This window comes from Mauremys reevesii, linkage group 2, assembly GCF_016161935.1.
Source record: "Mauremys reevesii isolate NIE-2019 linkage group 2, ASM1616193v1, whole genome shotgun sequence".
Taxonomy (NCBI): Eukaryota; Metazoa; Chordata; order Testudines; family Geoemydidae; genus Mauremys; species Mauremys reevesii.
This window is the reverse complement of record NC_052624.1, coordinates 183451225-183477925: the sequence shown is the minus strand read 5'-3', so window position 1 is coordinate 183477925 and position 26701 is coordinate 183451225. Positions and strand designations below refer to the sequence as shown.

The following is a 26701-nucleotide window of genomic DNA, read 5'->3' as shown; positions in this document are numbered from 1 at the left end:
TGCCAAAAGTGTGTACTGGCACTTCTTTTTTTAGGACTGGAGCACTGGACAGGAACATGTACATCCTCTTTCTGCATCTTCTGTTGGCTCAGTGGAAACTGAGGGACAGTGACCTACAAGCAAGGATCCTTCTGTCTCCAGAGGCCAGACAATGTGTGTTTTGGTTGGAAGACTGTGTGCCAGAAGAGAGGGATGTTATTGCAGGACCTGTAAGGAATAACGTTTACACTAAATACCAGCCTCTGAGATTGGGAGTGACTCTGTAGTTCAAGAAACCTGGTCCAAGCAAGTGAAGTTACTTCATCAGTCTACTTATGGGACAGCCCTTCAGGAAAGCTCTGAGTTGAGAAGGTCACCCAACTGGCCTTCAAGAAACAAATATTATATCTCCCAATTGATCTAGACAACATGATTGTAGTCTCTTACATCAACAAGCAAAGGAGCACCAGGAGCACAAGGCTAGCTCAAGAAGCAGCAGCACTAAAGAACTGGGTGAAACAGCACCCTCTGCCAATTAAGATCAGTCGCTTAACTGCTAAGCTAACCTAGCAGATGTTATATGGGAATGGGAGCTCAGGCTAGCAATTTTTCTGTTGGTGTGGAAATTATGGGTCACTCTATATGAATCTAGAAGACCCACCTGAGGTATTATGTCTAAGTTGTACTTTCAGAGGTGAATCAATTTAGTTTGGAAGTACCTGCTAAGGAAGCTGTCGCCTGGGGTTAGAAGGCGGATTGCAAGACCGGAGAGCTAAGCACAAATCCTTTGGTGGCAAAGCTACTTGTATCTAGGCAATGAGATGGAGCAGCCCTTTCCAGCTAGTGATCCCCCTACGCAGAAAATTTATTTTTCACTCTCTAACTGTGGTTTGCTTTTTATATTATACTCTCTCCACAAGCCATGCTATCACAGTTGAGATCAACAGAGACGCTTGCACAGAAGCCCAGTTGGTATAAATAAGACTGCTGAAAGGACGTTCTCTGTGAGGGCCATACTTCTTTGAAATTTGCTCCTTGCCACACCTTGGTCCGTAAAGGGTCTGAATCTGATGACCTTCAGGGCATGCTGCAAACTTGTCTTACACCCCACCTCTCCAGGCACTTGACAATGGAGCTGAATAGTAAGGGTGGTGACTTGTTAGAGAAGAAGGGTGGTTTTCGTTTTTTATTTACTTGGGTTGCTGGTTACGGGCCATATTGAATGGCATTGCTGCACTTGAGTTAGGTTGGAATGTTGTTTTGCATAGGGGCACTTTTAGGTTGTGTCAAAGGTGCCTTTAGTGTATCAATAGGCAGCCTTCTGTAGAGTGTGTGTGCATGTGCACATCTAAAACTTTTATTCTCTAACACTTTTTCCTTTCTAACTGATATTTGTACCTGACATACTCCACTTTTTTTTTTTTATTTACTGGTTAATGATGTAGGTACCTATACACACTTTAAATTTCTCCAGTATATCTATTGGATTTCACTCAATATTTATTGATGTATTCTCTTAACTTGGTGTGCCCTAGTTTATGCCTGCCTAGTTAAAATCTCTCATTACTACAAGCATGCTTTTTACACACAAGTTTTTTATTTCAGTCCATTATCACAGCACCTCTGTACTTGTGCTTCACTAGTGCACACGCTGCTACTACATGATCAGGGGAAATTCTTCCTACATGTGATATCAATGCTCAGTGCTGGTACAATCAGCACTTAGATATCCATTTCTGATATACCCATCAGTCTTGCGTAGCTCATCAGAAAGTTGCAGAGCAACCTTTCCCCATTGGTTTTTAGTGCTGGTACCCATCATTCTTCAAGTGCTTGTTCATGTCCATTCAGTGCTACATGTGTGCGCACCGTGTGCACTGTTGCCGGAGTTTTTTCCCTTAGTGCTATCTCTTGAGCCGGCTCTAGCACCCTGTGGAGCTGTGCGCATATGTACCGGTATAAGGGGTGCAACCAGCCCGCACCCTCTCAGTTCCTTCATACTGCCTGGGATTGTTGCTGGAATGACCCTTTTTTGTTCTGACAAATCTGTTGGGACTTCAGACCACGAAGCCACCATGGTATCAGCGAACTCATGGTGCCATCAACCCTGGAACCTCTCTCTTCTGGTCCCTCCAACCTCATGGGGCACCTACCAGCTCTGGTGTCTGGAAGCAGGAGGGAACAGGGTGCATCAGGTGCCTTCTCAGCACCAGGCCTCCTGGCATCATCCAGGGGAAAGCCCCACATGATCCCAGCATCCCAATCCCTGGCATGCCACTATTCCCCATAATTCTGGCACCATATAGAGGCAGAAGCAGGTACTGCTCCACCATGGTTGCCAAGAGAAGAATCCTCTTCGGAGTCTGAAAGGGAACCCTATGTACCGCCAAAAGCCCACCATCAGTACCCAGCCTACGCCCCCTTGAGCTTCAGTGCCAGTCCCCCAGCAGGTACCTGGCTAGCGGGTCACTGGCCGATGCAGTGGCCCTACTGGAATCCCTGGGGGTTTCTCCCAGTACCAGGGCCTTCCTTCCACTTGGTGGTCTCTGAGATACGGGCTACTGCTCCTTCCTGCTCAGCACTGGATCCCGATTCTGGTACCGACCCCAGTGCCGAAGTCCAAGAGATGCCTCTAGGAGATATAGTCGAGGAAAAGGAAGGAACCCCTCCTCTGGTGCAAGCCTCCTCCTCATCCTCCCCAGATGATGCTGTTGCAGGTCCCAGCCCAAGATGATTTCAGGGCCCTTCAGGACCTACTGAAGCAGGTTGCTTCAAACGTGGGCATGGAGATTGAGGAGCTCAAAGAAACATCATACAGCCTTATTGATATCTTGGCTGCAGCAACTCCATCCAAGGTGGCCCTGCCCATCAATGAGGTGGTGATGGGGCCAGTCAAGGCCCTGTGGCAAACCTCTTCTTCTCTGACCCCCACTTCAAAGAGGGCAGAGAAAGTATTACGTGCCAGTAAAGCGGATTTGATTACCTGTACTTGCTCCCCTACCCCGCTCTGGGGGTCCCTGATGGTGCCTGCAGTGAACTTCAAGCCCCAGCAGCCTCTCTTTCTGTGCGAGACTCTCTATTCATCTCGAGGCATCTCATCGCCTGGGAACCTGGAACATATTGGCGGATTACCTCAGCAGGTCCTTCTCCTGTCACCACGAGTTGTCTCTTCACCTGGAGGTTGTCAGTATCATCTTCCAAAAGTGGGGCCTCCCTAGGTGGACCTGTTTGCCACCAGGCAGAACAGAAAATGCCATTAGTTCTGTTCGCTGCTTGGGCACGGCCCGGGCTCCCTCTCGGATGCCTTCCTGCTCTTGTGGGCAGACCACCTACCAAGGGCGCCAGAGCCCTACCAAAAGTGTGGGGGCTGGGGCCGTCCGCCTCCCCAGGCCCTGGCCAAGCTGGAAGCCGGAGCAGGGCTGGGGAAGGGCCTGAAAGCAGCCGTCTACCCAACCTCCCCTTGGCTCCCCACCCAGGGCAGGTGGAGGGACCCAAGCCCCCCACAGCTGCGCATGCAACTCTCCCCGACCCGGCTCTGGCTGTGGGGTGGGGGTAGGGGCTCAGCTCTGCAGCCCGGCCATGGTAAGAGCCATGCGGGGAGCTGTGGTGGACCTTCCACCTGCCCTGGGTGGAGGGCCCAAGCAGCCCCTGGCCTGTGTCCCTGCTCCCCGGGCACCCTGCTCAGGGCAGGTGGAGGGTCTGTGCTGTGGCTCCTCACAGCTGCCTGCACGGCTCTTACCGTGGCTGGGCTGCGGCTCTGAGGCTTCCCCCCCTCCCCACCTGGCCAGAGCTAGGTCGGGGAAAGGCACGCACGCAGCTGTGGGGAGTCTGTGCGGAGTTGTAGACCCTCCACCTGCTGTTGGCCAGATGGGGACATGGGCCAGGGGCTGCTCTCAGCCGCCCTGTACCCCGGGCAGGTGGAGGGTCAGCCACAGCTGCCCGAGTTCCCCGGCTGGGCTCCATGCTGGCCTGCCCCAGGGGTGGGGCCTTGGGGAGAAGAGGAGGAGGGGAAGGGGGCAGGGTCCACCCCTGCGAAAAGTAGACATGCCAGGCCCCCTACTTTCTAAAAGTGGGAGGACCCTGGCTCCCCCCGCCCCCAATTCCAATGCCACTTCTGCCTACTGTATGCCTTTCCTCTGATCCTCTTGGTTCACAAGGTTCTTCTGAAAATCAAATGGGACAAGACAAGAATTATCCTGATAGCACCAGCGTGACCACGCCAGCATTGATTTGGCCCAATTCTGGATCTCTCGGTGGCAGCTCCACTCTGCCCAGACTTGATTTCACAAGACCACAGCTGGTTGCGTCACCCAAACCTTGCCTCCCTGCACCTAACTGCATGGATGCTGCATAGCTGAACCCTGAAGAACAGGCCTGCTTGGAACAGGTTTGACAGGTCTTTCTAGGTAGTAGAAAGTCTTCCACCAGGGCTACCTACTTGGCCAAGTGGAAACATTTCACTTGGTGGGCCTCCGAACGGGATCTCTCTCCATCTCTATCGTCTCTTCAGTCTATCTTGGACTGTTTGCTCCACCTAAAGCACCAGGGTCTGGCACTCTCATCTATTAAGGTTCATTTGGTAGACATCTCAGCCTTCCTCTCCCCAGAGAATGGCAGATCAGTGTTCTCCCATGAAATGACAGTCCAGTTTCCCAAGGTGTTGGAAAGACTCTAGCCTCAGGTTCGCAAACCGACCCACCCCCCACGGGACTTAAACCTGGTCCTGTCGAGACGTATGGGCCCTCCTTCAAGCTGTTAACATCATGCTTCCTACTACTTCTCTCCTGGAAGGTCGCCTTCCTGGTGGCGATCACCTCGGCCAGAAGGGTCACTCAGATCAAGGCCCTTATGTCAGAATCACCTTACACATTGCTCTTCAAGGACAAGGTTCAACTGCGCCCCCATCCAGCTTCCTGCCAAGGCTGATGGCACAATTCCACAACAAGGTCATTTTGCTACCTGTCTTCTTCCCAAAAGCTCTGAGGAATGACGGCTTCATACGTTGGACATTAAGTGGGCCCTTGCCTTTTGTATTGAGAGGACTAAGCCCTTCTGGAAATCCACACATCTCTTTGTGGCAATAGCAAAAAGGATGTGAGGGCTACCTGTGTCAACCCAAAAAATTTCTCGTCCTGGATAACTGCCTGTATTCAGGCTTGCTATGAGCAGGCGAACATCCCACCTCCAGCCATCGTGACCATTCATTCCACAAGAGCCCAGGCTCCATCAGCAGCATTCCTCACACAGGTACCAATCCAGGACATCTGCAGAGCCCCCAACCTGGTTGTTAGTTCATAGCTTCACGTCCCACTACACCATCACCCAACAGACCCAAGATAGGGGCAATGGATTCTTCCTAAAAGTGTGTGGTGTGTGGGGTGGGGTGGGGACGGACACAAGGTCTCTCGGGCCCCTTCACCTGCCCCGGGTGGGGAGACCTGAGAGCAGCTCCCGGCCTGTGTCTCCACCCCCCAGGTCTACCACCTAGGGCCGGTGGAGGGTCCATAGCTTTCCACTGTTGCCCATGAGGATGTTACCCTGACCTGGCTCCAGCTTCCAGCCTAGCCTGGAGGTGGGTCCTCAGAGGCCAAAGAGCCACACCTGGGCCACGGTAAGAGCTGCCTGGGCAGCTGTGGGGAGTCACGGACCCTATATCTGCCCTGGATGGGTGGCCCGAGTGGCGGGGACACAGGCTGGGGGCTGCTTTCCTCCCCCCTGCCCTGGGCAGGTGGAGGGCCTGCAGCTCCCCATAGCTCCTCGGGCCAGGTTCCAGCTTTGGGGAGGAAGAGGAGGCACAGGGGGCCATGATGAAAAGTGGATGAGCCAGGCCCGTCCACTTTCAAAAGTGGGAGGGCCCCCCCCTATTCTGGCACCCCTGGCCCAAGACAATGCCAGTTTTGGGAGAAGAGTGTTGCAGTCTGCACATTCATGAACTTTGAGCCCACTTCCTGGGGTCCTGCTTGTGAGTCACCCAGCCTGGGATGGACATGAGCAAGCACTCGAAGAATTAAAAACAGTTACCTGCCTTTCAAAACTCTCTTTCTTTGACATGTGTTGGTCCTGTCCATTCCTTGACCCACTCTCCTCCCCCTCTGTCAGAGTTACTGGCAAGAAGGAACTGAGATGGCATAGGGCTGTTGGTGCTTCTTATATCGGTGCATACACCTGCAGCTCCAGTGGGGGCCAGAGCCGGCCCAACAGATACCACTAAGGGAAAAATCTCTGGCAACAGTGCATGTGGCGTGCACACACCTAGCATGGAATGGACATGAGCAACACATCTCGAAGAACAACAGTTATGAAAGGTAAGTAACTGTTCTTTCTGTTTTTTAAACCCTTATTACTCTTTGAGGTTACAAACTACACCTGTCATTCTAGTTTTTCCTTCCCAGTTTTCTGGTACAAAAAATGTGCCTGGCTAAGGCATTTGGAAGTTACTTGCAGAGTACAATAACAAATGAATCAAATCAAATAAAAACAAATAAAACTGATGTAAACTAGAATAAGGTTGGGAATCGACTATCTGCTGGTGGACCTATTAGTCTTGCCTACCTGAAACAACCCTGGTCCTGGGCAGGCTCTCTGTGGCTTCCCAGTGCCCTTGCAAAACAGAACTGTAGAGTTTCTTCTATTGTTCAGGCTATGTATGGGGAACTGGAGTTGATTCCCCTGGTTATCTTCGTAAATCCTAAATTGTAATATCACCGCTACAATAACTCACCACATTTATTTGTTGTTCTAAGCTTGTGCTGTTTTTCTTAGCACTGGAAATTTTATTAGCTCATTTATCATGAGCTAATATAATAATTTTGAATCTATATGCATATTCTATTGTTTATATGTAATGTGATAGCTCTGTGTTGTGAAGATCAGGTTCACATCTGAGTTTCCCCAGAGTTGAGGGGAGTTCAGATCCAGGGTGTTTGTTCAGATCTATCTCTCCTTTTCCTTCCTCCCCTACATAATGTAGCGTGTGTATAACTGTAATTAGAAACAAAGGAAACAAAATTGAACATAATGAGACACTTAAAATCCATTAAAAGGTCTGCACTGGAAATGGTATGTGAGCTTTGAAAGCTATTCTTAGAAGCAGATTTTAGGTGCAGTTCAGTTGTTGCTCCACACAGTGTCACAATTGGTCTTTACGTCTACTCAGTATTTCTTTCTGGTTGTAGATGAAGGTATTTACAAAGCTGGTGAAAAACGGTCTGAAACGTGGGGGGCAGCGGAAATCCAGGAAGATGAAGACACTCAGGTAGAGGTTCCAGTAGATCAGGTAATCTTTAAGCTTTGAACAAATGACTAATGTGGAAAACAAATCTTGTGTTTTTCTTTTGTCGCTTCCCTTGATGGCTGCTGCATTTTTTTTTACAGGGTTCATTTGTAACATTCATTGGTACAGCATTGTATGCAAGGTTGCACTGCTTTTGAATACATTCCCTTTTCTTGAATGCTTTCTGAGTCCCGGTTATTTGTTCCTGTCAGGAGATGAGCCTGTCCAGCATGTTCCCTTGTGGCCCTGCTTGCACATGTTTTCTTCACCAATTACCAGACTTAGGTTGGTTCAAAAACCAACCCCCACACCTCTTTGTGGGGTCTGATTTAGTAAATCTTTCTGTAAAAGGTGACTTACTTTGTTAATTACCCAGGTCACCCCACTCTGGGTCCCTATAAGAGTCCAAGTCAGTTCTTCATCATGGTTCAGAAGACAACCCCGCCCCTGACTGTCTTTAACCCCCTTAAAAACCTTAATGGGCCAAATCACATGGTGGGATGGGTTGACCCACTAGGCACCACTGCCCTTAAGAGGGCACACCACCCCATCATAGTTTCCTATGTGTCAGTGCAAAGTCCTTGCACTTCCAAAATCTACTCAAATACCCCCTGAGTCTTCAGACAATGTTTACTTTAAAAAGAAGCCCCTGTCCTGAGGTGAAGTGAAGCGTACAGTATTGTTTCCAGTAACCATGCCCCCACACCTCTTATTTGCTCCTTGTCTACATTGGAAAGGGTTTGCCAGCAGAGCTGTACTGGTAGAGTTTTACAAGCTACCCCACTAGTGGAGAAGCAGCTGATACTGGAAAGGGGTTCTTTTGCTGGCATAGCTTAAGCTAGTTCCCAAAGGGAATAAGCTGTACCAGCAAAAAAGAGTTTTAAAGTGTAGCCCATCCCTCAAGATGCCTAGAAAACTTCAGTAGTTTACTAAGACTGAGGAAGGGTGAGTAAAGGGGATCTGCTGGTGTCCACCCACCCACCCCGGAAAGCTTCTTGGGAAGTACCTGCCATTTGGTACCATCTGGTATATTTCAAAAGACAAAACAATCACTCCTGTGTAATATTTTGACATTCAACTTTTTTTTAACCTTAATTTATATCTCCCTTGCATTTGTTCTTCCTCCTTTCCCTTCCTTAGCTCTACTTTTCTTTCTCTTGCATGTCTTGGGTATCCTTTTTCTCTTCCTTCTTCTTCTTCATTTTTACCTGCATTGTGTTCTCTTCCTCATGTTTTCAGTCTCTCTCCCCTCCCCCTTTCTTAAGCCCTCAACTCTCCCACTATTACTCTTTCTTAATATAACACTTCAATCCTTCCCTAAACTCCCAAATCTACTCCTCTGGCTCACCCACAAAAACTACAGAGGTTGTTCTACGTTACAGCGATCTTGATTAAGACACCTATGGACCACTAGCCCAGTCTGTCCAGACCACGGTATGTTCTAGCCATAACCCTTTTCGCCATAATGCTGAAGAAAGGCTGTATTGGGCTGTTCCAGCCTTATGCCAGCAGGTGGAGCCCTGCTCTGTCAGAAGGATTCCTTTAAAATTTTTTATTAAAGTAAATGTTTGAAATGAAATATACACAGGTTGAGAGGGAAGGTACTGTACATCTGGGGTCAGGCTTGGGTTATGGGGGGTTACAGATATCGTTTGCAAGGATGAAAAGGTACATACATATCGCATAACCGGTGTAAACTCAGATTGGGGTGCAAGGATTTTTAAAGTGTCAGTGGATAAGTGGGCTTGGGTACGCCACCCATGGAATGAATAAGGAGTCCAAGTCAGTATCGGTGGAGCAGATAGGTACATGGGTGGGGTGCGTCTCTTGGTTCATCAGGGAAGGAAGTGGGTTATTTCCCTGGTCGGCTGTCTCGATTACTCGGTGTGGTATTGGCGGTGTCCTGTGATGTGTTCCGTATAAATGTCTTTGGACCACCTGATGGTGTCAGACACCATGAGCTGTCTCATGAGCCATGCAGCGTTTTCCAAACTGTGTTCCGCGGAACACTGGTGTTCCACATGATGTGAATAGGTGTTCCGTGAAAGACTCTTGCACTTGATTTTTGTACTACTTTATACACAATTTCAAGTTAGAAATTGTTAGTTCAAGTTATTTTAAATTTGCATTGTTGCTTTGTTTTATATAGGGGCGGCTCCAGGCCCCAGCACGCCAAGCGCAAGCTTGGGGCGGCATGCCGCGGGGGGCGCTTTGCCGGTCCCTGGGAGGGCGGCAGGCGGCTCCGGTGGACCTCCGGCAGGCGTGCCTGCGGAGGGTCCGCTGGTCCCGCGGCTCCGGTGGAGCATCCGCAGGCACGCCTGCAGAAGGTCCACCGGAGCCGCGGGACCGGCGGACCCTCCGCAGGCACGTCTGTGGGAGGTCCACCGGAGCCGCGGGACCGGCGACCGGCAGAGCGCCCCCCGCGGCGTGTCGCCGTGCTTGGGGCAGTGAAATGGCTAGAGCCGCCCCTGGTTTTATAAAATAAAATATATTTGAGCATAAATAACACAATTTTTTACTTGAAAACCAAACGACTACAAAATAATATTGTAAGTGTTCCGTAACAGGCTAAAAAGTGTTCCGTGGCCAAAAAATGTTTGGGAAACGCTGCCTTGGTGCATAGGTCCACCTGGGTTCTGGTCCCGCTGTGCCAGTGGAGCAGTGTAAAGGGGCTAGACCACTGCCCAGAATCAGGGCCAGGATTCTTGCAGTCTTGTACCACATTAGATTGCCTCTGAGTGGCAAAATAGGCTCATGTCTATTTGATTTTGATAAATCTGTACACACAGTGCTGGAACTGAAGTGGCCAACATGATATTTAGTTGTCCCACTGTTTCCTCAGTAGAGTTGTATGAAATTGGCAGAGCTTGTTATGTTTTATAGGCACTATTTCCTTTTACCTAGTTTGGAAAAGAGAGGTATCCACCTCATTTTGTTTTTTTAAAAGTAAAATTTTATGTCTTGAGCCAGCTCTTCAATTAAGTAGATCTTTATGTCCCTGAGGTAGAGAATAGACCTGGCCAAACTCTTTGCTGCAAACATATCCCTTTCCTGTTTATGAATTGCTCATGAGCCAGTCCTGATTTACTTCTCATGTGTGTATAAGTATTTGCCAAAAGTGTGGACAAATAGTTTTTAGTAGGGCTGTCAAGCGATTAAAAAACTTAATTGCGATTAATCATGCTGTTAAACAATAATAGAATACTATTTATATAAATATTAGGATGTTTTCCACATTTTTAAATATATTGATTTAAATTACAACACAGAATACGAAGTGTACTGTGTTCACTTTGTATTTATTTTTATTATAAATATTTGTACAGCAAATAAAAGAAATAGTATTTTTCAGTTCCCCTAATACAAGTACTGTAGTGAATCTCTTTATCATAAAAGTTGAACTTACAAATGTAGAATTATGTACAAAAAAACCTGCATTCAAAAATAAAACTGTAAAGCTTTAGAGCCCACAAGTCCACTCAGTCCTACTTTTTGTTCAGCCAATCACTGAGACAAACAAGTTTGTTTACATTTACAGGAGATAATGCTGCCCACTTATTGTTTACAAGGTTACCTGAAAATGAGAACAGGCATTCTCATGGCACTGTTGTAGCCGGCGTTGCAAGATATTTACATGCCAGATGCGCTAAAGATTCATATGTCCCTTCATGCTTCAACCACCATTTCAGAGGACATGCATCCACGCTGATGATGGGTTCTGCTCGATAATGATCCAAAGCAGTGCAGACTGACACATGTTCATTTTCATCATTTGAGTCAGATGTCACCGGCAGAAGATTGATTTTCTTTTTTGGTGGTTCAGGTTCTGTAGTTTCCGCATCGGAGTGTTGCTCTTTTAAGACTTCTGAAAGCATGCTCCACCCCGATCAGATTTTGGAAGGCACTTCAGATGCTTAAATTTTGGGTCGAGTGCTGTAGCTATTTTTAGAAATCGCACATTGGTACCTTCTTTGTGTTTTATCAGATTTTCAGTGAAAGTGTTCTTAAAACGAACAACATGTGTGGGGTCTTCTTCCGAGACCATATATAACACAAAATATATGGCAGAATATGAGTAAAACAGAGCAGAGGACATACAATTCTCCCCGAGGAAGTTCAGTCACAAATTTAATTAATTTAATTTTTTTTTAATGAGCGTCATCAGCATGGAAGCATGTTCTCTGGAATGGTGGGGAAAGCATGAAGGGGCATATGAATGTTTAGAATATCTGGCACGTAAATACCTTGCAATTCCAGCTACAAAAGTGCCATGCAAACGTCTGTTCTTACTTTCAGCTGACATTGTAAATAAGAAGCGGGCAGCATTATTTCCCGTAAATGTAAACCAAGTTGTTTCTTTTAGCGATTGGCTGAACAAGAAGTAGGACTGAGTGGACCTGTAGGTTCTAAAGTTTTACATTGTTTTGGTTTTGAATGTAGTTACGTTAAAAAATGTACATTTGTAAGCTGCTCTTTCATGATAAAGAGATTGTACTACGGTACTGGTAAGATGAATTGAAAAATCCAATTTCTTTTGTTTATCATTTGTACAGTGCAAATATTTGTAATAAAAATAATATAAAGTGAGTACTGTACATTTTGTACCTATGTTGTAATTGAAATCAATATATTTGAAAATGTAGAAAAATGTCCAAAATATTTAATAAATTTCAATTGGTATTCTACTGTTTAATAGTGCGATTAAAACTGCGATTAATCACGATTAATTTTTTTGTTAATTGTGTGAGTTAACTGTGATTAATCAACAGCCATAGTTTTTAGCATATGGGACTGCTTGTCTTTGATATGTTTGCCCTTCTTTGATTAGCCACCTAACATAGTATTTCTAATCTTTGCTGGAGAATAATGAATAACATTGACTTGGTAGAAGTTTCAGACTAACAATGATCTCTGCAGGTTTTGGGAGTCAACCATTTTTAATAATATCTGATTGTCATCTCAATGCCCAAGAATAATGATTAGTATGAACCTACAAACAGTAGTGGAGTGAAATCAAACCACTTATTAACACATATATTTGTGAATATTGTTATCATTATGTAACCAGCTCTGCCAGAAAGCCTGGTCTGGTTGTCCTTTTTTGTGCTTACTTATCTAGAGGCTAATTTTCTAAATTTTGTTTGACTCAGATAAAAGAACACTAGGCCTTTTGATTAATTCTCAAACACAGTGTACGAAAAGGTAAAGGTGTTCTGGGGAAGATAAATGTTATACAGTGTAGTAATTTCAGTCTAGGCATTGCTAATATATCAAAATACCTAGCTGCCACAGAAAATACTAAGTTTCACAGTAGCAGCCGTGTTAGTCTGTATCCGCAAAAAGAACTGGAGTACTTGTGAGTATTTGCTTCAGGTTGGGGGGCTGTCTATAAGCAAGGACTGGCCTGTCTCCCAAGATCTGTGAGAGTGATGGATTGTCCTTCAGGATAGCTTGTAGATCCTTGATGATGCGCTGGAGAGGTTTTAGATGGGGGCTGAAGGTGATGGCTAGTGGCATTCTGTTACTTCCTTTGTTGGGTCTGTCCTGTAGTACTCTTCTGGGTGACTTCTGGGTACTCTTCTGGCTCTGTCAGTCTGTTTCTTCACTTCAGCATGTGGGTATTGTAGTTTTAAGAATGCTTGATAGAGATCTTGTAGGTGTTTGTCTCTGTCTGAGGGGGTTGGAGCAAATGCAATTGTATCATCACTCTATCGCTCTCACAGATCTTGGGAGACAGGCCAGTCCTTGCTTACAGACAGCCCCCCAACCTGAAGCAAATACTCACCAGCAACCACACACCACACAACAAAAACACTAACCCAGTAACCTATCCTTGCAACAAAGCCCGTTGCCAACTCTGTCCACATATCTATTCAGGGGACACCATCATAGGACCTAATCACATCAGCCACACTATCAGAGGCTCGTTCACCTGCACATCTACCAATGTGATATATGCCATCATGTGCCAGCAATGTCCCTCTGCCATGTACATTGGCCAAACTGGACAGTCTCTACGTAAAAGAATAAATGGACACAAATCAGATGTCAAGAATTACAACATTCAAAAACCAGTCAGAGAACACTTCAGTCTCCTTGGTCACTCGATTACAGACCTAAAAGTTGTAATATTACAACAAAAAAACTTCAAAAACAGACTCCAACGAGAGACTGATGAATTGGAATTAATTTGCAAAATGGACACCATTAAATTAGGCTTGAATAAAGACTGGGAGTGGATCGGTCATTACACAAAGTAAAACTATTTCCCCATGTTTATTTCCCCCCTGTACTGTTCCTCACAACTTCTTGTCAACTGCTGCAAATGGACCATTTTGATTACCACTACAAAAAGTTTTTTTCTCTCCTGCTGGTAATAGGTCACCTTAACTGATCACTCTCGTTAGAGTGTGTATGGTAACACCCATTATTTCATGTTCTCTGTGTGTATATATATATATATCTTCCTACCGTATTTTCCACCTCATGCATCCGATGAAGTGGGCTGTAGCCCACGAAAGCTTATGCTCAAATACATTTGTTAGTCTCTAAGGTGCCACAAGTACTCCTGTTCTTTTTGTAGAATATACTAAGAACAGCATCGTTTCTATCAGAAAAAGGACCAGACTCGCCACACCTCCTTTGTTTTGTGCTGCTTCTGTAAGTGGGGTCACTCCTGGTGATTTTCTGGTGGAAGCATTGCTGGACTATCCTGCTGCCATTGTTACTGAGGGAAGGTCTCTGAGAGGCATGAATTCTATATTATGCTCTAAAAGTAGCAAGAGTTTGGTTCATCCTGCTCTCTGATGTAAGGAATTCCACAGCTAAGGTCCTTCCACTGAAAGTACCCTGCCACAGCCTCGAGAGTTTCACCTGGGCCACCATCAGTCTCCCTGTTAATTGTAAGTATCATTGTTGAGAGCGAAGCAGCCTTTGTGATAGGTAGGCCTCTGTGGATACTACTGTTAGGATAGAACAACACCTCATGTCCCGTCTAGTTCATCTGTGTTTCTTGTGGCAGCCTGAATTATCCTGTCTTGATCTTGGCTTGCTAATAGTAAATTAGTGAGATCATCAGTCCATTTACTGACCTCCACAGAGGCTTCCTGTGGGCATTTTGTAGTGTTTGACAGCAATGCATTCAGTCATCAGGAACTGTCTTGTTCTAATATTCATGTTGAATTTATTCCTTGTGAAAGGTGCCAACTTGACAGCACTGAAGATTGAAGTCTTACTTATCCCTGGTACAGCACAAGCAGCAGCTCTGCAAGCTTTTGCATACAGCCCTGCCAGTGTGCCTCAGCACAACCTGATGGGGCCCTTCTTTAGGGATGAGAGAATAGGTTATTCTCCATTGCCAGTTTAGCACTTGGTCTGTCTGCTGAGGTTGCCAGCAAGTGTTAATCGTAATGGTGACTTTTGTCACACAAGGAACCTGTTTGAGACCACTAATCTCATTTTGCAAAGGTCACTGTACAGCCATCAAATGCCAACACCTTTCAGACACTACCCAACTTGGGCTGGAAATTGGCATCACATTTGATAACTAGTATCCTTTCCCCCACTCCCTTCCCCTGCGCACATACACTACCCATGAAGAATCTTCTGATTCCATACTTTCAAAGGAAAAAGCCCAGAATTCACACTCCCCACTCTTTGTCTCTGATCGAGAAGCTCAAATGTCAGTGGATGTATTTGTAACTTTAAAACAATATGTATATTTTCTTAGGGCCCAATATTACAAGGGACTAGGTGCATCTCAGACCCCAATGCTCCCAAACTGAGGCATTCAGCACCACTTGGAAGCACTTATCACCTTGCAGGGTTAGACCCTTATTGATCATCTTCAACAGTTTTAAACTTTGTGCTGGAAAGCTTTTCTGTTCACCTTGTCTGCTGCACAGTTGCCTTATGTACCAGGAATATAGGACAAAATGCACCACCAGTACTGTCCTTTATACGTAGGACGCTACTATATATGTGCCAACTTTTCATTAGAATGCTGGCACTTCAGATAACGCCGCCATGTTCTCCAGCCACCAGAAATGAAGGGTTAAGATGCTGTTTACTTGAGCCTTCTTCTCTGTTTTACCATTTATAGCATACAGTTGAACAAATGCCAGATTAGCCATTGACTAAATGTAGTGTGATATCAGCTGGATGCATGCTTATATACTGTGCTGCAAAATGTTGACTTCCAGCTGAGTGCATTAAAATGGCTGCCTTTATTTTACTGTAGGCTAGATGCCAGTGGTAATTGAAAATCAAGTAGGAAAAAACAGTGTTTTCCTTAAATGGCACATCTCTGTTTTACATTCGATAAAAGATTGAGGTTCCAAATTGCGGTTCCAAATACAAAATGCATGGTGGCTTTGTGTGGAATACAAGCTTTCTCCAGCTTCACACTTCTCTGTTTGCATCACTGTGCCAGTGTCAGTGGGAGTTGGGGACATGCTATGAAATCAGTTGGACAAAGCGGTGGGAAAAACAGTTTCTCAGTGATGGGGTACAAAATAGGGGCTTTGTCAGGTAAACTTGAAATACTATCTAATGTGTGGACACGAGGGTGGTGTTTTAAATGTCCCTATTACTATTAACTTTTTCTGACAGAAGAGTTTAGATAAGCCCTCTTCATATTTTAATGCTGCTATTATTTAATATATTTAAAACATACTAGTACAATGTTTTGTTAAAAACAGTAAAGGGAAACTTGCCTATTTTTTTTCCTTTCCATAAGCAGAAAGAATCTGGCTCTTCTGTCTGTCTCCCACACTGGACTCTTAGGCCTGGTCTACACTAAGGGGGGGGGGTCGAACTAGGGTACGCAAGTTCAGCTAAGCAAATAGCGTAGCTGAACTCGAAGTACCCTAGTTCGACTGACTTACCCATCCAGACGCGGCGGGGTCGAACTCCGCGGCTCCAAGGTCGACTCCGCCACCGCCGTTCGCGGTGGTGGAGTTCCGGAGTCGACCGGAGCGCGCGGGGAGTTCGAACTATCGCGTCTTGATTACACGCGATAGTTCGAACTCCGAGAAGTCGAACTCACCGCGTCGACCCGGATGGTGAGTATAGACCTACCCTTAGAGGAGGTAAAACAGTGGGAACTAGGCAGTATATCAAATTAGCTGTTATAGTGTCCCAAGATAGGAACCAGGAGATGCTGCCAGTTACTCTTCCGTGTTCTCGTAAATTAGGCAGTGTCCCCAGCAAGTGCCTCCAGACCCAGTTTTAAGCCAGGAAGTGGAAGTAGAAGCTGGGGACCAGATACTCAAATGTATTTAGGTGCTGAACTCCTATTGAAATCAATGGGTCTTAGATGCCTAAATACCTCTGAGGATATGGGCCTGGGAAACTCCACTTTCACTTTAAAAATAATATAAAAAATCTGATTGGGAGGTTACAGTTTTTTGGTAGTTCCTATGTATAAAATGTGGTAGCGGTGATACAGACACTGGCTTAATTTAAATGTAAATAATGGGGAACACATCCAAAAGATTTCCCTCTTTGTGCACTTTGTTCTCCCCTGCTCCTCCCATGTCATCCCTTTTCCTTTGCACGTCGTTGTAAAGATTTCATGATGTGGCTATGTTGGATGCTCACAGAGTTGGAATCTTTGCTACCCAACCAACCTGCTTTGTAAATACAGATTTGGCTTTTAATTAATGCTCTCTTGATGCCACCAATGACTTTACATTTCCTGGAGATGTGATGGGACCTGAAAGTATTAACTCACTGAAGTATCGCTTATGTAGTCAGAGTATGTCATAAGTAATAGAAGCATTGCACCTTTCATTCACTGTTTTAGATATAAAGCAGAAGTTTTGGGATGAAGACCTGAATTTCACCCCAGTGAACAGTATGCAAAATTTCTCTCCCCGTTGCCAAAGGCAAAAAGAGTTACGTTTGCACTGATTCAGTCTTAAAGCAAGTTGGCAGTTCAGAGACATTCCTCGATTATAAAGGCCAGACCTTTTCATGAGAAAAAATTTCATATTACATCAGTTCCTATAATGAGCAAGCTTCTCAAAATGGTATTTAGAAAGATTACAGGCAAGAGATCATGCACGAGCCTCAAAATTCATTAGAACAAGCGATGATGTGTTCATATAAAAAACACCATTTCGATCTTCTGTTTACTGATTACTGGATAGGTCAGTAGCTAATAAAGGGTTCTTTCTTCTCTTGCTGTTTTTTTTTTTTTTTCAGATCCATTGACTTATCCCCTCAGGACGTGTGAGAGAGAGAGAGAGAAAACATGTAACTGTCTTTTGGTTGGTTGCTGCTTAGAAAGAGAACAGATTTTCTTTTGGCTCAGGTGGTAGAGGCCTGTGATTTTTTTTTTAAGCTGTTTGACAAGGATTCCAGCCCTGGATTTATGGGTGCATGTGATTTTATTATTGAGAGGTGGTAATTTCTCCAAAGTTAAGATTGCAACTACAGTCCTATTATAAAATTTATTTTGATTTCCCCTTTCTAGTGTGCCCCGAAGCCCCTCCCCAAATCCTCAGACTTTAAAATTTTTAGGTTTAATTTTCATTGCCTGTTGAATACTTTTTGAAAACTGTATGATTAATGTCAAACAAATATTTGTTGAGACTTCAAAATTGCTCCTTTTGAATTGTTTGCTAGCTTTCTTACGTTTCATTGTCCCTATGTCTGCCCAATAAATCACATTGATTCACAAAATCTGAAATGTAGATGTTTTAACACTGACTCAGTCACTAATTAAAACAGACATGATTCTCTGTCAGTGAAACAGATGGAGGAAAAAATGTCGTTGACTTGTGTACTAGCGTGGCTACTTCTCAAACATGAAGAACTCCAAGATCTGGTAAAATGATTCTTCCTCCATTCTTTCACCAAAATAGCCTATTGGCTTAGGGGGGATGTGCAGAGATCCATTTTCCATGTAACTGAGGAAGAGAGTTTGAAAGCCTGATTTTTTGCAGTGGTACTGTGCACCACTGCTCTTACTGACTGCAATTGGACTTGTGGGTGCTGAGCATTTATGAAAATCCACCCCTAAATGCTTAGATACTGACATCAGTATAACAAAATAATATATAAAAACACACCAAATGGCTCAGCGTTTCAAGTTATTGGCTTCATGATGGTAAACACATATTTTTATACTGAGTAATAACAGCATACTTATTATGTGGGAAGTGTAAGACTAAGTCCTTAATGTTCATTTCCTTGCTTTTAAGTGCTTGGGTTTTGTAAGTGATGTTGTCACTTAGCAACCCTAACTGGATTTGGAACAAAGTGTTTTTGCTTTTGGAATATATGCAACATATCTATAAAGCACTATTCATTGGGTAATAGTAGTTATATTTTAAAGATAGTTGTTGTCTCAAAGCTAAGTGAGCCTGATGTTGTATTCATGAGATCTGCATGCCATGTTATTTATGACCATTAAGATTTTGTTGCCTACTTCATTGTCTGTGACCATTGTCTGAGTAAACATTTGGAAATGGTTTCAGTAAAGCAAAATTACAGTTGACATTAAAATGGATTCTACTTGGTATTTAAAAATGTATTTTTCCCATATAAAATATCTACCTTGAAAAGAATTTCTATGATGTTGGTCTCTGTAATATATTAATAGCAGCCATGCACTAACCAACTGATTGGAAGTAAAATGCCTCACTGTAGAAAGTCTTCGTGATGTATTGCTTTTTGGAATTTTGATGGCACTTGGTAACCATAGCTCTTAATGAATAGTAGCATAATGAGTGCAATTAGAATACTCCTCCTTTTTAAGCTCCTTTGCCAACATTCCAAATACTACCAAGCAATCATATTTCTTGTATGTGAACTGAAATTTACTCCTGCTCTACATTAAGCTGCTGTTAGACCACCATGGGCCTGATCCGTAAACCAGAGGCCAGATCTTCAGCCAGTGTAAATTGACATAGCACCATTAACGTCCAGGGGTGGCTCTAGCAATTTCGCCGCCCCAAGCACGGCGGCACGCCGCGGGGGGCGCGCTGGCGGTCGCCGGTCCCGCGGCTCCGGGGGACCTCTTGCAGACGTGCCTGCAGAGGGTCCGCTGGTCCCTCAGCTCCGGTGGATCTCCCGCAGGCATGACTGCGGAAGGTCCGCCAGAGCCGCTTGCCGACCTCCCGGCAAAATGCCGCCCCAAGCGTGCGCTTGGCGCTCCGGGGTCTGGAGCCAGCCCTGGCTCTAATTCTCACCCGAAGAGACTACCTCAATGAGCTAGAGGGTAGTTGTCTCCCTGCGTGTTCAATCTTTGACCTTTGCTGAAACTGCCAACAAGGGTGCCGGTTGTGCCAGTGTTATTTTGTGATGTGGACACCTGTCCACGGGGAAGACAACACCAGCAAACTAAGGACCTGCTCCAGAGCCCATTAAACTCTGTTGAAAGACTCCCATTGACTTTAATGGGCTTTGGATCAGGGCCTGATCCTGCCTGCATTCCCACATGTGTTAAAGTTTACTAATTTGCTGATGTTGGCTCAGTTTGGAGAACCACTGCATCTGATGGCTGATCTGTCTGGGGGAAAAAGCAGTGTGCATTGGTCGGTCATTAATCCAGATAAAACTAACTCCCTGGCCATTGCCATCAAGCAGCCTACAGCTCCAGATTACAACCAGCTAACCAGAGAGTGGTGAAACACTGCTATGAGTTACCTAGGGAGGTGGTGGAATCTCCTTCCTTAGAGGTTTTTAAGGTCGGGCTTGACAAAGCCCTGGCTGGGATCATTTAGTTGGGGATTGGTCCTGCTTTGAGTAGGGGGTTGGACTAGATGACCTCCTGAGGTCCCTTCCAACCCTGATATTCTATGATACACTACATAGGATTTGAATCAAGCAGTGTCTCACCCTGTTAGTACAAGCAGGTTAGGTTTTGCATACACAGGCAGGAATCCTTTTTCCAGCCTGGGACCAGCATTTCCCCAATTCAGTCTTTTTCTAAGGTGTTTTCAGGTTTTCTGTTGTGAGGGGAGACCCATTGGTGATGTCCTGTTCCCCTTTTATAGCTTCTTCCATAGGGCGGGAATCCCTTTGTTCCAAGCCAAGTTCCCAGCCCAGTTTGTGGAAAAAATACAGGTACCAAAAAGGAGTTCAGTATAATGTGATTTAGTGACAAGCCCTTGCATGCTCCGATGAGTCATGGCAGCCATTATCGATAGGCTGACTGAAGCGTCCCCAGGTCAGGACAAGCCTTTTCCATGGCCCATTGTCTTTGTTGATGGACCATTCAACTTGAATAGCCCATTCATGATGTGCTGGCTAGCCTGAATTCAAACAAACTTTTGGGTGTTACCCAGGAGCAAACACATTTGAAATACAAATACATAGTCAATATTCATAACTCCAGATACAAAAATGATACATTCTTACAAATAGGATAATCATTTTCAGCGTGCATGCATCCAACGAAGTGGGTATTCACCCATTAAAGCTCATGCTCCAATACATCTGTTAGTCTATAAGGTGCCACAGGACTCTTTGCTGCTTTTACATATATTGTACAAGATGCAACATAATTATATCATAATCATACCATAATCATATTACTATGGTGAATATGTGGTGTAGAGTGTCACAACCTGCCCTTAGTAAATTGAGAGTGTTTGTTTAAATGAAGAATTTGTTTGATATGTACAAAATTATATTTTGTTGATGCCAAAATAACACTTAAAACAGTGGGACCAGATTTTTCCAAAGTTCTCAATACTAACAATTGGAGCCAGGGTTTTCAGAAGAACTCCGCTCCTGTGTAGGCACCTAAATTGACTTTTTAGAAGTTCATAGCACCCAGTAGCTCCCACCATTCTAAGTGTGAGTGGTTGGGTGCTGGGCACTTCTGAAAATTGGGCCCATTGGTTTTCAAATTTGGAGCATGTGAATTGGAAGTAGATTTCTTATGAAATGTTGAAAATGTAGGTAAATGAATGCTCTCTATTAAACATAATGTTTTCCCCACTTACAGTTGTGCAGTATAGTGGTTACCATAACCAGATCTGCCAGCAGTTGGGGACAGGCTATATGTACCTCTGTTTTCAGGTTCTCTGGGGCATCTGCAGTAGGTAGATCTCATCTGTTCAGAGGCCCTGTCCCTCCACAAGGGCTCTGGGACTCCTGTCCACCTCCTTATCTCCTTAATGGAAGTGGAGCCATGGAAGAGGTAGCACAGCCAAGGGCTGTTTTTGTTTCCTCAGTAATCTCTACAGGCTGAGGAGATGGTGATGTGTATGCTTCCTAGCCCCTGCCTGTCTCACTCACTGTTCCTTCTCACCATGCAAATCCCAATCCTCAGCCCTCTAGAATGGGGAATATGGGATTGTGGAGTGGTTGATCTCTCATAGATTCCCACCCCCACAATACCTTCTGCCATCTTCCTCATGGTGTGAACAAACTGGACTTTCCCCCTTCTTCCCCCAGTTGATCTCTGTGGCATTGTCTAGCCCAGGCGTTCTCAAACTGGGGGTCAGGACCTCTCGGGCTCACGAGGTTATTACATGGGGGGGGGTCACGAACTGTCAGCCTCCACCCCAAACCCCGCTTTGCCTCCAGCATTTATAATGGTGTTAAATATGTAAAAAAGTGTTTTTAATTTATAAGGGGGGGTCACACACAGAGGCTTGCTATGTGAAAAGGGTCACCAGTACAAAAGTTTGAGAACCACTGGTCTAGCCCTTAGTTAGAGAGAAGCGGCTGGGACACATGATTCTTGGGCTGATAATATATTTAGACCATTTATATCCATTATATCCATCTAATATATATAGACCATTTATATAAATAACTTCCTTGTAAAATATTACAGCTATCCCTTTACGATGATGCAATTATGACTTACGGGTCCACCATATTACCACATTGCTTGGGATGTTTTGATTAAAGATGTTTGAAAATGACATAACTCTGCTCTTGCTTTCATCAGAGGCCAGCAGAAACAGTAGATGAGGAAGAAAATGAAGAAGAGGGAAATGATGGAGACATGAATGGAGATCAGGGAGAGGAAATGGGGGAGGCCGCTAATGGAAATGTTCTCCATAATGAGATAGAAGAAAATGAAGAGAAAATAAATGAGAATTATGAAGAAGAGCAAGAAGAAGAGAATCTTGGACAGCTGGAGGAAGAGGGGCCTTTCCGCTTAAATGGTGAAACTAATGAAGAAAATGGTGAGGAAATGGAGCAGTTTAATGACCACAATGATCTTCATCCTGAAGAAGAGACAAAAGCACCAGAGGACTTTGACAATCAAAGCCAGGTAACAGCTTATTCTTTCGATATTTTGTTAAAAAAGAAAAAGATATTGCCTCATTCATTCCAGCACTAGCTCTCTGTACTGCAAATGTAGTCCAGCTCAGCCACGATGAGGTCCTTGGAGTTTCAGCTTGCAGGAAAGCTATTTCCCCTCATTTACAGCCCCTCTCATCTTCTGGCTACAACTGCAGAATTCTTTCTCCAACTGGCAAAGAATGTATTTGTTACTCCATCACTCTGGCAGGTCTTTGTCCTGCCTTTGTGGATAGGCAGGGTACTAGAAATACAAGACTCCTGCACTCTCAAGAAGAGCAGTGTGATTGTATATTTCATTCTTCACTTCCTCTGTCAGACATATCAGGGGGACAGTGGGATGCGCACAAGCATGTCTACAGGTTTATGAAACCAGTGCCTTGTTTGTTTGGCTGACTTGCCCTGCACGAAGGTTGCATTTAATAAGTGTTGCTGCCCTCATTTCATGGAAGTCTTACTGATTTATTTAATATTTATATTTTCAGATAGAAAAGGACGATTAAAATAAACAAGAATCTTAAAGGCAGGGGATTTCTCTTCATGGGATTTTAAAACAAAAGCCTTGTCCCTTCGGACAAGGGGGGTATGCCACAAATTTAGGAAGAGGTGCCTGATGCTGTATCCTCCATTTGCTGGTAGGAGAGGGTCTTCGACAGGAGGAAATGGAATCAGAAATGTCTGTGTCACGTGTGAACTACCCCAAGTGTTCGGTAACCTGAGCAGTGGATAGATTTCCTGAGATTACACGGTGCGTGGGTCGTAAATTTAACATGGCACTCCCTGACTGGATTCCCCATTGTCAGGGATAGGACAACTGGGGCCAGCTCTCTGATTGCATACCATTAGAAGTGAAAGTTCCTGTACCTCCCATGATGCTCAGGATAGTCTCTGCCATACTTCTAAATTTGGGATTGATTCTGAGCCATTTGTATGATACACAAGGACATTTTCAAATAAAGGTTACCAGACAGTTATGCAACAACATTCTCATCAGAAGTAGGATTTACTATGTTCTGAGTTGATATGTTGATGGAATGCTTTTGGGAACAGTGTGGAGACTACGAGAGGGTTTATGTCACAAAGTGAGACTACATCTTTGGGAGGCTTAATTTAGAAGGGATGTTTTCTCAGATGGGAGTATAAACAGGAAAAATATTTTAATTTGAGCAAAGGTTCTGCTATTTTCACCTTTTTTCCTACTTATCCATACCTGATGGGAGGACCCCATGTATAAGCTACCCAAGAATGTTATATTGGTGACTAGCTCGTATGTATTTTTTCACTAGAAGAATTCTTAGTAGAAATTCTAGTGTGGCCTACTTAATTATATATTTGTTGACATGCAATGTATGCAAAATATCGATTCTTGGTTCCTTTTTTTCTCTAGATTGACTCTCATCTGGAAAAAGCATCAAATCCAAGAGTAACTATCACCAGCCCACAAGAAAGTGAAAAAAATGACCAAACCAATGAGTATGCTGCTGTAGCATAGACTTTTTAAAAAGTAGATTAGCAGAAAATGAAGGATTGTAATATTTGGCATTTAAAGCATGTTGTTATCTGTGATTGATAATTTATAATGTGAAGATACAGTTGAGTACCACCTATTGAGTCTTGAAATGATAATGCCGTATGGATTGACAGAGATAATGAACATCCTATTAAAAGGAAGATTGAATTATTTTCACAATACATGGCTTACTGATGAGATTTTAGGGGGGAAATGTAAGGGTTTTTGTTTAGAAATACTATAAATAAGTGAGCTATTCCTTCTTTGGTATCAGATGATAGTTCTAGAATCAACCCCATGTGTTAGTCTTCCAATGTGCTCCAAAAAAGCATTTGTTAGACAGCAGAGTTTTTTAGCAATTTTGTTTAGAAAAGAATATTTTTGTGACTTCTAATGGAAAAATGTATAATGTTTTTCTTAGAATAATAAACAGCTAGAAATATGAGGTATACTTAATTTCCAGGCTTTTAATTTAGAGGTAATGGGCCAGATTCTCCTCTTGGTGGAGTTCACCCACATAAATCTGGAGTCGAGAATCTATTCTGATTAGATGTTTAAAACTGAATAGTGGCTTTCCAGTAAAGCAGCAGCATTAGTGGTGGTTCTGTTAATAAAAAGCACATATATAGCACCATGAATAGAGTGGGGGAGATAGTGAGACTTCAGTACTGCAACCTGATCCATGTACTCAAATCCCTGCTGCTGCAGAAAGACCCACTGACTTCAGTAGAACTCTGCACAGATGTAGGAAGTCTGCATGCACATAGAACTGTTTGCAGGATTTGGGCTATAGAGTAGAATTGGGCAACTTTTTTCAGACACAATTTATTTGCCAAAAAATGCAGTTTTGCTTGACCACAAACTAGTCCAGAATCTGGCATGAATTTGCTGAATAGTTTCAGCCAAATTTTTTTTTTGGCTGACTGAGGGCCATTCACAAAATGGCTGGAGGAGGTGATGTTGACTAGAGCACTTACCTGTGACGTGGGAGGCCTGTCTTCAATTCCTGCCTCTGCCTGTTGTGGAGCAGGGATTTGAAATTAGTCTCCCACATCGTAGGAGGATGCCTGAGCCACTGGGCTGCAGGTTATAAGAGAACAAACACCACCGCTTCCTCCTCTAGCTCTTCTGTGTACATAGCCCTTCATTTCCTTTGTTTCCAAAAGTGACTAGTGGAAACTAGGGCTGTCGATTAATCGCAGTTAATTCACACGATTAACTCAAAAAACTTAATCGCAATTAATCACAGTTTTAATCACACTGTTATACAATAGAATACCAGTTGAAATGTATTAAATTTTTTGGATGTTTCTCTACGTTTTCATATATATTGTATTCTGTGTTGTAATTGAAATCAAAGTGTGTATTATTTTTCATGACAAATATTTGCACTTTAAAAATGATAAACAAAAGAAATAGTATTTTTCAGTTCACCTCATACAAGTATTGTAGTACAATCTCTTTGTCATGAAAGTGCAACTAACAAATGTAGGGTTTTTTTGTACATAACTGCACTCAAAAACAAAATAAAGTATAACTTCAGCGCCTACAAGTCCACTCAGTCCTACTTCTTGTTCAGCCAATTGCTAAGACAAACAAGTTTGTTCACATTTACAGGAAATAATGCTGCCCTCTTCTTATTTACAATGTCACCAGAAAGTGAGAACAGGCATTTGCATGGTACTTTTGTAGCTGGCATTGCAAGGTATTTATGTGCCAAATATGCTAAACATTCGTATGCCCCTCCATGCTTTCCCCACCATTCCAGAGGACATGTTTCCATGCTGATGACACTTGTTAAAAAAATGCATTAATTAAATTTGTGACACAATTCTCCCCCAAGGAGTTCAATGTCCCCTGCTCTGTTTTACCCGCACTCTGCCATATATTTCATGTTATAGCAGTCTCGGATGATGACCCAGCACATGTTGTTCATTTTAAGAACACTTTCACTGCAGATTTCAAAAAATGCAAAGAAGATACCAATGTGAGATTTCTAAAAATAGCTATAGCACTTGATCCAAAGTTTAAGAATCTGAAGTTCCTTCCAAAATCTGAGAGGGACGAGGTGTGGAGCGTGCTGTCAGAAGCCTTAAAAGAGCAACATTGTGATGTGGAAACTACAGAACCCAAACCACCAAAAAAGAAAATCAACCTTCTGCTGGTGGGATCTGACTCAGATAATAAAAATGAACATGTGTCTATCCACACTGCTTTGGATTGTTATTGAGCAGAACCCATCATCAGCATGGATGCATGTCCCCTAAACTGGTGGTTGAAGCAATAAGGGACATATGAATCTTTAGCTCATCTGACATGTAAATATCTTGTGGCACCAGCTACAACAGTGCCATGACAACGCCGGTTCTCACTTTTGGGTGACATTGTAAACAAGAAGCGGGCAGCTTCTGCAAATGTAAACTCCTGAAAATGTAAACAAACTTGTTTGTCTGAGCAATTGGCTGAACAGGAAGTAGGACTGAGTGGACTTGCAGGCTTTGAAATTTTACATTGTTTTATTTTTGAATGCAGTTTTTTTGTACATAGTTCTACATTTGTAAGTTCAACTTTCATGATAAAGAGATTGCACTACAGTACTTGTATTAGGTGAATTGAAAAATACTATTTCTTTTATTTTTTACAGTGCAAATACTTGTAATAAAAAT

At 43.9% G+C, this 26701-nt stretch overlaps 1 protein-coding gene across 14 annotated transcripts in view; it reads left to right on the top strand.

Annotated features, from left to right (window-relative positions):
• The window catches only part of DCDC2 (doublecortin domain containing 2), a 123389-nt gene that overhangs the window by 90764 nt on the left and 5924 nt on the right, over positions 1–26701 (top strand). For 10 of the 14 annotated variants that reach the window (XR_005593895.1, XM_039523816.1, XM_039523815.1 and 7 more), the window contains 3 exons: positions 7155–7255; positions 22167–22496; positions 23913–23998. Coding sequence is in view for 11 of the 14 variants with exons in the window: in XM_039523816.1 (XP_039379750.1) it covers positions 7155–7255; positions 22167–22496; positions 23913–23998 (517 nt within the window). In the remaining 3 variants the exon portion in view is untranslated. Of the gene's footprint in view, positions 1–7154; positions 7256–22166; positions 22497–23164; positions 23274–23912; positions 25312–26701 lie in introns of those variants that run through there. The other 4 variants (XM_039523819.1, XM_039523817.1, XR_005593897.1 and 1 more) reach the window with 3 other exon arrangements.